This window comes from Hypomesus nipponensis, chromosome 25, assembly GCF_054491055.1.
Source record: "Hypomesus nipponensis isolate SF chromosome 25, ASM5449105v1, whole genome shotgun sequence".
NCBI lineage: Eukaryota > Metazoa > Chordata > Actinopteri > Osmeriformes > Osmeridae > Hypomesus > Hypomesus nipponensis.
This window is the reverse complement of record NC_140385.1, coordinates 5850823-5861073: the sequence shown is the minus strand read 5'-3', so window position 1 is coordinate 5861073 and position 10251 is coordinate 5850823. Positions and strand designations below refer to the sequence as shown.

Here is a 10251-nt window from a genome sequence, read left to right as displayed (position 1 = left end):
GACCCCGGAAATCACGGTCCTCCACAGAGCATCTTGGGATTAGTAGTGTGTACAGTACACACCCATCCTTAAAAAAACTACAAAGAGGATTTGTGTGATTAAATTTCTGGGCTTGTGTTATGGAACAAAGGACAACCTGGCATTGCATGCAATAATACAGCAGAATTTGCTGTAGATCTTAGAGAGATAGAAAGGCATGAGTCATTATCATACTCCAAATGTAAAACGCAATAACATAAAACAAGAATCTGTCCTGACACTCGTTCAAACTGATTTCTATCAAATGCACAAATTGATTTGATTGGACTGGATGCTGTCCCAGCAATCATGATGATTGTGAAGAAATCTCACAGCAATCTGAGCGTATGCTGATTCTTAAGTAGCCAACGTGAATTTACATAATATACAAAACAACACTTCAACATACTGATTTGAAGGGGAATGACACCTCCAGTCTTCTCTGCCAAGACAGAGCGAGACACCGTGCCAACTGCGGCTTTTAGAATACAAAGTGTCACCACCGGCTCATCTCAACCAGGGCTCACTGACAGCTTTTAAACTCTTCCTCTCCTCCCTCAACCTTTTTTCTTCCAAGGAAAGAGATGTGATCAAAACAGCCGAACCCCCTCCCTACCCCCTTCTTCTCCTCCTTCTCTTTGGGTGTCACCTTGAAACATCTCCCCTCTTTGAAGCCTGTATCTTAGGTGCTGACAGTGCAGATAATTGGCCCAGTGGTGGTAATAGTCGGTCGGTCGAGGATCCAAATATTCAACAGCTACACCAGTTCTCCCGGATCAAAAAAATACAGTACAAAGTGATGAACAGAGAGAAAAATAGAGAATGAGGACAACTAAGTCAAGGAGGCAGCCCGATCACCCAGATTTTAGACATACAACAAACGACAAAATGAGAGAGTGACCAAGTGCTTTTATCTCCACAACATACAATCCTCACAAACATCGTCCTTCAAGTACCATCACCTCACAACTCCCATTCTCATCTTTCCTTGAAACGGCGTCACCGATGCACAGCGAGGCCATCACGGCCGTAGCACGGAAAGTGAAACAGTTTGATATCAATTGAGGCGCTACCCTGTACTGGCCTGTGACAGGTTGCGATGTGCGTGCTCAGTGTCCATTCGAGTGAGGGAAGATCTGAGCCCAAAGTGTGATAGCACTGACCATCATTTAACTGGCTAGAGAAGGTCGAGGTGGGGGGGGGGGGGCTGGTTTTTACTGGAGCATTGTGGGGGCTCCAAACAGCCATTACCTTCATTCCGCTCCGGTGTGGCCCTCTGTCAGCTGATTGATGCCTTGGAGGGAGGATTTGGTGCTGGCCTCTCTTATAGTGGCTGAGCAGCAGCAGTGTGTGTCACCGTGTGTGTGTGTGTGTGTGTGTGTGTGTCTTGCCTGTGTGTTTTTCTGTCGATTTTTGTGAGCGCCAGAGGAGAGTGCCTGATTGCCTCTACGTGTGCGCGCGTGTACACGTGTGTGCACGCACGCTCGTGTGTATGTGCCCGTGTGCGTCAGAGGAGGAGCAGGGGCAGATGAGAGCCTGGGGTAATCGTGTCAAATGGCGGAGGCAAAGTGTTTCATTTGGGCTTTTCATCGTGAGAAGGAACGGATCTTAAGCAGCACATCCTCCCACGGAGTCTATCCCATCCATCCTTCCTCTCTACGTCCTCTCTCTCTCTCTCTCTCTCTCTCTCTCTCTCTCTCGCTTTCTCTCTCTCTCTCTCTCTTTCTCTCTCTCTCTCTCTCTCTCTCTCTCTCTCTCTCTCTCTCTCTCTCTCTCTCTCTCTCTCTCTCGCTTTCTCTCTCTCTCTCTCTCTTTCTCTCTGTCTCTCTTTATCTCTCTCCTTATTCTTTTTCTTTCTCTCTGGCTGTGTGAGTGATGCTCTTACACCCAAAACACACGCTGTGTCTGGCCAGACCAGAGAAATCAATTGGACGTGGAGTGATCCCAGAAGAAGCTTGCTCTGAGATAATTATAAGTCCGTCAGATAGCGGCAGAGCTTGGTGGGAGGGAAAGAAAAAGAAGAAGGAGAAAAAACATTTTTCAACTAAATAATAAATTCTGCACTGAAAAAGAGAAGGGAAGAAGTTCTTGTGAAGGGAAGCTCCCCTGAGGTACAATTAACAATATCTACGGCAAAAGCTGCTCTCCCTTTCAGACGCCCACTGGATGAGAGAAGACCAGGGCTTGAGCTTTAGCCAGTTTCAGCAAGCACGCTAATTATACAGGCCAAGCTGTTTTATGGGGCACGGTTCACGCTACTAAGCATACTACAAGCCAATGGGGGCCGTGTACACTGAAGGTGATGGGCTCCCTCACTGGTACAACTGTGTACATTGAAGGCAAGGGCTACCGCACATTAAGGGGTTCAGAGATAAGGGGGTTACCTCAGTAACAGACTTTACCTGACCCTCTCTGGGGCTGGGAACCAGTCGCAAGTCACAGTGACAACAGATCACGTGTCTCTGTCTCCCACAACAACCAACCCCTTCAGTGTGTCTAAGAACATTCAAGCATTCTAGCAGGGAAGCTGCCCCCCTTCTGAGCCTCCACACAGCTTCCCTGGCTGCCTAATATTCTACGGGTGTGTGTGTGTGTGTGGGGGGGGGGGGGGGGGTTAAGTAGCTGTATATTCTAAGGATAACAATCAGTGTTTGATTGCCTGACCCTGGTTTTTAGGGGAACTTTGCTAACAGCGCCTCTAATTAAGGTTGTACGACTCATGATCAGAGGTCTTTTGGAACGTGGCTCTCTCGTCGATAGAGCTTCTTTTTTTCAATGGAGTCTGGCTCTCACTCGCTTCGTGGGGCCGCTGCAAATTGACCTGGAGATTTATAAAGCAATTTTCAAAGGTCCCTTCCCGGCCTCTACAGTGGAAGAACAGACATTAGACCTTCAATAGATTCTGCCATTTCAATTTGAATGCAGACAGGTCAGGAGGCCAGCTCAGATGCTAGGGAGGCCACTGGTTATGAACTGAGCTTCGTGAGGGACAAATTATTGACCAGACAGCATGGACCCCTTGTTCAGATAGCTCTAACCACTACCCGGCATTACTGGGCATGCTCAGTGGGTACAACAGCGGTAGTCAACGCTCGGTCTTGGAGGAGGACACCCACTCATGTTCCAGTTCTGCTCGGTTCCAACACCTCATTAACCGAATATCCATCCTCCCTCGCAATCTTGAGGCGTAAATCTCTGCTGAAACCTGACTGAATGTGCGGAAGTAGGTGGTTTTTTACACTACTGTTACCAATCCAGCTTTTCACAAGCAGGATAAGAGTATCAAAATGAAGCTGAATTAACAGAGGGTGCACGTTATAGGCCCAGTCAAACCCAACTTTAATACAGTTACACCCAAATATTATTCCGGTTTCAAAAGGGGCTATCCATACTGAGTTGTATCCAGTATGGTCATACTGGCTTAAAACATGATATGACCTTATTAGTCTTGTTGTATGCAGGGACTAGAGTATTCTAGCAGTAAGTTGAACAAAGGAAGAAGCTCTTTTCAACTTGTTTATTGTGTCAAAAAGTCAAGTAGTCCCTCTCAAATCTTCACACACAAAAACATCATAGAAGATATTGTAATGGCTCGCTCACATTGGTCAAGCATAGGAGACAATGACATCACAGCCTAATCATGCCTGAACACCCCCGTGACACAAACATGGAGTATCCAGATAACTCATTCTTTCTGCTCCACCCACCCTCCTCCTCCACTATCACCCGCTGAGCATTCAACAGTTCGTAACCCATCAGTGAGTCTCCTTCATCCACCATATAGGAAGGAGAGGAGGTGAGGGTCAGAAGTCAGATGACGATAGCCAGCCAGCCAGCGATCATTGCCATGCCGCCCATAGGAGCCACCTTGCGCATGCCTGGGTCGCCCGTCAGCGCCTGGTGGTAGAGGGCACCGCAGAACATGCCCATGCCCGCCAACAGGAGTGTGCCAGCCTGTGGAGACAGGACCGTTAGAATCACTGATAGACGGCGGGCATGCAAGTCATTTTGGTCTGCGCCCACTCATAACACCCATTTTTAGAGATGACAGATTAATAAAGCATTTGCAAATTAGCCTGGCATCGCCACACCATAGTGTAATGTAAAAAAAAATGTAGATGGCATTTCTGTGTTTCGATAGGCAGACGGTAAAGAAAAACCTCACACTCACCACGGCTGGTTTGCCGCTGTGCGCTGCCCCAAGCAGGGCTAGGCTGTGGTAGAAGTGGTACTTGTTGGCTGTTTCATACAACTGACAGGAAGAGAGAAAGACATCCATCAACAACTCCCCACTTGCATGGTGATAACCTCACCCTGACCCTGTGTCATGGTAATGATAACAAACGATTTTGATTAAAAGGTTATTAGAGTCTGCCATATTAAATTTGTCATACTTCTCTCTGGTAATCGTCACTGTCACTCTGTTTGAAACCTAAACAGAAGAGAGACAATTGTCAATGAACAACAAATACAGCCTGGTGGTTTGAACTCTCTGGTCAGGGTAAAAAGAGCATTACGGGGGTCATTCGTCGTGTCCCGTGGCCACAATGTGACATAAGGCACCGACAGCTTTATCGCGATTATCAAACTGTATGCTACGCTACAAAGACTCTGCACACAAGCTGTCAAGCAGCGGAGAAAGATAACGAGAATTGGAATGGTTATACCGTGAGCTCCGTATGCGCCTGCTGCGACTGCAGAAGCCCCCGACAGAGCTGCCAGCCTCCGTACAACCACAGACGCAGTCATATTGTTGTGCACTGACAAAAATGACAGAGGAAGCTACGTTCATTACAGGGTTCAGGGCAGAGAATTGCATCCGCTCTCTTGGTTGTCTTGCGCCAAAATGGCGACCGTGTGGTCACAGTTTCAGCACGTGGTTACAATCACATAAATCACAAACTAGTTGAATTCACTGAACGAAATGAAAGAGCATCTCAACATCTGAAAAATTGACCTGGAAATTTTAATTTAGAACAAAAACAAAATGTCAACATTATGTCTAGAGACCTAATAGGTTTTTTTTTTTTTTTAGATGGGGGCGGGGGCTGAGTGGGTGTATAATTGTGGGATATATTACACCAGGGGATCTATAAAACAAATGTAGAACGCATGCATTAAACGTACTACAATTTAAAGGTTTTGCCAAATGGTTGTGAGATGAAAATAAAATTGTGTGTGCTTCTTTCTGAATTGATGATGTTGTTTGTTTTGGAGATCCACAGACAGGTGCAAGGTTATGATTGACAGTGTGATTGTTTCATTTTTAATCACTTCAAAAAAGGAAGGCAAAGTAGGCAAAAGAAGAAGAAGAAGAACATGTATTTACCTCTAATACACACACACACACACACGCGCGCACACACACACACACACACACACACACACACTGCAGGGAGCGGAGAGACAGAGCACACACACACACACATGCAGGAGTACCTAAAGAATTTGCTATCTGCACTTCCATCCAAGTTGTTGTTCCCCAAGCAGCCAGGAGTAGTGAGCAGCCATATTAGCGGTGTTCGGGGGTAACCGGGCAGGAGAGAAATATGTAATTTTTGTGTTGAGGTTCTTCATGTGAAGGACATGTATGTGAGTGCCTGGAGAAGATGCAAACTCCACACTGGGAGATAGCCCACCTGAGCACCGACAGGCCTGGAGAGGAGATGGATGTCTGAATGTGCAAAGCACCATTGTGCCATCACTTTAAGGAGGCAAATTCTATTTTGATTCAGTTGAAATAACACTTTACAGCAATCTCACTGTGGGTAGAGCGGCAATTCTATCAATGTTCACTTTTGTTGCTATGTCGAATCACTGATTCAGTGGTATTGAATCCGTGGTAAACACCATGTGCAGTAAATATTTATTTTGAACCGCCTGCAAAATGCATAAAAATTCATTGCCATTTTGCTCTCTGAGTACATTAATGCCCTCAGATGTAATCATTTTTAATCATAGAATTTAAGACGTTGATATGTGCATGAATTAAAGAGCAATTACAAACCTGACATTAGCCAGGCATTTTTCTTACATTTCTCCTGCTATCATCCATGACCTTTCTGACCTGAAATTCACAGCGTTGAAAATCAAACAAGCTTTTTTACCTTCACTTTTTAAGGACCTTACATCCAAACCAAATTATTCAGGAGCTAAATTATGGCAATGTGGTCCACATGAATTATTAATGCACCTCCCATTTCCACAGTGAAAACTTCTAGGGCTTCAGCAAGGGCTTAATCTCAACCGCCATTACGGTGTAAAATCGAGACTTTGGATTCCGGGCTCAATAAAACCCCCACTCCCACTCTAATTTACAATTCAAAACTGTTTGGTTAACGGAAATAAATGTATTCTCGTTGTTAGACTAAACCATTATGCCAACTACTCATGCCAACAGTAACACCTTTAAAAAAAGGTTCACAGATAGTGTCAGACAGACTTTTTTAGGGAGTATATTGCCATAGGGGGGCGCTGTTTTACTGTTTTAACCACTTTGCAAAACTGGGCAGAGAGCTCAGTCTATTATGCCAATTACCAGGGTGGTTCCACACTCAGTCCTATTACATTCTCCACAGCCATTTAAGCCCCAGCCAAGCCTGGCCTTTGTCAAATCCTGTCCTCGGGTTAGTAAGAAATAGGGAAGCAGACTGTTAACACAATGTTTGCAATTATCACATTTTAATTGCTGTTTAATTAAAAAACAAGGCTTATGGCTTACCATTCTACTCTTCATTCTCTCTCTCTCTCTCTCTCTCTCTCTCTCTCTCTCTCTCTCTCTCTCTCTCTCTCCCTCTCTCTCTCTATCTCTCCCTCTCTCTCTCTCTCTCTCTCTCTCTCTCTCTCTCTCTCTCTCCCTCTCTCTCTCTCTCTCTCTCTCTCTCTCTTTCTGTGTCATTCAAGCACTACAGCTGTCCACCTCATGACAGTGTAATACACGTTTTGCAATGAGAAAGACATGGAACGTGAGCTCAGCAGGGAAGAACACTGTTTCATACTGTTTACTCTGACAAGCAGCAGATGATGTTGAAGTCCCAAGTAGGCTCATCCAAATCGAAAATATCTGTTTCACCGGAGCCTCGCTTGTCCTTCTCTCCCTCCTCCCCCTCCCACTCTGCTACTCTTCTTAACCCATCTTTCCTTGCCTTGTCTTGCTTCTCCATCCTCCCCCTTACTCCACTCTCTCTCCTCTTCTCTCTACACTCTCCTTCCCCCTTCCCCCTTACATATCTTCTTCATCTTCCCTCCTTCTGTCCCCTTCCCTCTTCTCCTCTCCTCCAGGGTCCTGGCATCCTTCAGACTGTGCCAACTTCCTCCATTGGACTGTTTACCGCCTGGCAATATTGTGCCATGATGAATCCCTCTTCCCTAAGGAAATGGCCATCGTTTACAGAGAAACGTAGCTCGCTACAAGCAACACATTGCTTATTTAAACCAGCTGAAGACCAATGAGGTCAATATCTGTACCAAGCAGAGAGAACTTCGCTTATACAGTCAGATTTCTAAATGGATTAGGAGAGCGTTCCGGCATCTCTTCCATGTGTCGGAGATCTCATTGCATCCCTCCCGTCCTTCGGTCATTGCACATCCTCTCCTCCTTTTCCTCCTTTCTTTTGGTCTCTTCTCTCCCCTGATTTTCCCTCATCCTCTCTCCCCCCTCCTCCCCTTAGCCCCTCTCTCTCTGCCCAGTACTGGGCTGTGCGCTGACATCGTGCCTGTCATTTCAGTCTGCGTGCCCTGCTGGGGACATCACCAGTTGTGACTGTTGGACCAGAGCAAAGCCAGCCAGGCAGCCAGCACGCAGCCCAAAACCCAACCCTGAGGGCTTGAAGCACATGGGTCCTCTGTGCCTTCCCCATGTCTCCCTCCAAAAGATGCCATCTTAAGAGGAGATGCTAGAGAGAAGAGAGAGGAGTGACTGAGTGGGTTGACCATGGACCAGGAATGTGAACCTCGTGTCTTGTTGCAGTTGTCCTTGTGCAAGTCTAAGGAGCGAGGCTCCACTCGCGCCCGCAGTTGGATGTTATCGGTGTTTTGTTTGAGAGTTTGTTTTTTCTCCAGATAAGAATCAGCTTTAGTGGTGAATTTGGGATTCTGTCCATGGGGTGTCTGGCGAACGCTGGTTAAATGTCAGTAAGAGTGTCCCCATGGCCTTCTGCCCCACCGACACACACACACACACAGACACACACACACACACACACACACACACATACACACACACACACACAAACGTACACACACACACGCTTACACACACAGACACACACACCGGCTCATGCGTTCTCCGCTGTGGTCTGAGCAAGCTCTGCACGCCGCTCCGACGCAATTAGCAAACTCGTTAAGCTCATCTGAATGTCTCCTCAAAGAGGATCGATGCAAATGGATAGGATTTAGCCATCGGCGGTAATTAGCACAGAGAAAAAAAACTCACAGGAGCCACTCTCGTACCGGCAAAGTAAATGTTATTGCCAAAAACAAACACATTTCCGCCTCTGCACTCAGCAGGCAATGTTATCCTAACTCGGCGCTTCAATCATTTCACGTTTAAAAAACTCAAGAGAATGTGGCTGAAGGAACCAGGCTGAGCATGGTCCTGGTGCTGAGAAGAAGCCTGTGTTTCTGAACCTGCTGGTTCCGGCTCTGTGGTTCTTCTGGTTCTCTGACAGCTCTGCGACTGGGGACTGAAACCTCCTCCCTCTCACCGTCTACGGGTACTGTGGTGCATCTTTCCTCCAGCGACCAAACAACAGCTCGAAAATGATATTAATGTCAGCGAACTGTTAGTGTCACTTGACCTGGTGAAGCTCATGGGAGTTCTGCTATGCTGATATTGATGGGCTGTTTCGATGGCATGTCCCTGAACTGAGTGTCGCGGTGGGGTTTTTTCTTCCCTTTTTTTTCCCTTCTCGTTTTTTATGAGGGAACATGTTGTTCTCTGTCAATCTCAGCGTGTCCTTGGGGTTTTCACTCAACTACCGGTTTCTCGGTCAGAGTGCTTAGTGTCGGCCTGGTTCTGGTTTCGGAACAATCTCTAGTCGTTCCGTGTGGGTAATCAAGGCTGTCAGGTGATTCGTTGCTCTCGTTTGGCCACCCAATCACGCACTGGCGTCTCGCGGCTGTTTGTGCAGGTCCTCTGTCTTGTTCTCTTTGTGGCCTTATCTTCTTATGATCTCTCTTTCTTCTCCCTCTCTCTCTCTCTCTCTCTCTCTCTCTCTCTCTCTCTCTCTCTCTCTCTCTCTCTCTCTCTCTCTATCTCTCTCTCCCCCCCTCTCTGTCTCAATCTATCTCTCTCTCTGTCTCTTGCACACAAATAAGACTGATTACTTGTTAGATGTTTTATCTCTTATCGGCCTTCTTTAAATTCCTCTATTCCACACCTCCTCTAATGATCCCCCATCTGAACGCCTCGCTCTTTCTCTTTTCTCCTCCCATCCTAATATCAACATTTCATCTCTGCAATCACGTTGATGGACAAGTGGATGCCTGCAGGTGCACTTACCCTGGGAACAACAGAGCAGAGAAGAAGAGAGGATGATAAGAGAGAGAGAGAGAGAGAGGGGAGGAGGAGCGGAGGGAGCCTTCAACCACAGCATTAGCATCCAGGAGTTATTAGAGCTAGCCAAATATTGCTCGGGACGGTTGTCCTGCCCCCACCCACACGCAGACTGACTTCCATTAGGGAAGTTAATTAGGAAGGAGGAGGAAGAGGGATCGTGTGTCCGCCTCGGCATATGACTGGAGGACGAGAAGACGGAAGGACGGAAGGATAAGAGGGAGGGAGGGAGGATGGAAAAATGGGAGGATGAGAGGGTTGTCGGAGAAAGGGTTAACCCTAGCCTTGGGTGGAGGAACATTTGGATAGGTTGTGTTGCACTGTGGGCAGAAAGAGAGAGTGAGAGACAGGCTAATTATCCTCTCCATACACACACACACACACACACTCTCTTAACCCACAGTTCCCTGTGTTCACTAGTAGGCAGGTTGACCTCCCTCTGAATACGGAGGGTGTTTCCATGCAGGGAAAAAAGGTCCAGACCTTCCTCACTCGTACACTGGCAGACAACAGATTTAGCTCTTCTTCACTGAAGCAGACACGGGATCTGTGACACGCTCCTATTAAGTATCCATGCTGCCGGGATTACACTAAGCGAAACTGATCCCAGTTCAGCTAAGGTGCGCTACTCTTCCATCACACATTTAAGTACCCAGTCAAGTCAGGTCGTCTTGGTC

General features: G+C 46.9%; 1 protein-coding gene across 1 annotated transcript; it reads right to left on the bottom strand.

The window, feature by feature from the left end:
* Positions 1-3521: 3521 nt before the first annotated feature.
* Positions 3522-4842, bottom strand: tmem256 (transmembrane protein 256). Its single transcript, XM_084691690.1, has 4 exons — positions 4686-4842; positions 4413-4450; positions 4190-4270; positions 3522-3972 (listed from the first exon to the last, which is right to left on the bottom strand). Exons 1-4 carry the CDS (start codon positions 4765-4767, stop codon positions 3829-3831), a joined length of 345 nt encoding a protein of 114 aa, XP_084547816.1. The 5' UTR covers positions 4768-4842; the 3' UTR covers positions 3522-3828.
* Positions 4843-10251: the final 5409 nt, after the last annotated feature.

Coding starts and splice junctions, on each gene's coding strand:
- tmem256 (XM_084691690.1), bottom strand. CDS start 4,767: ATGACTGCGTCTGTGGTTGTACGGAGGCTGGCAGCTCTGTCGGGGGCT. Junction 4,271..4,412: donor GTGACGATTACCAGAGAGAA/GTATGACAAATT, acceptor TCTTCCTGTCAG/TTGTATGAAACAGCCAACAA. Junction 3,973..4,189: donor ACAGCGGCAAACCAGCCGTG/GTGAGTGTGAGG, acceptor CTGTCTCCACAG/GCTGGCACACTCCTGTTGGC.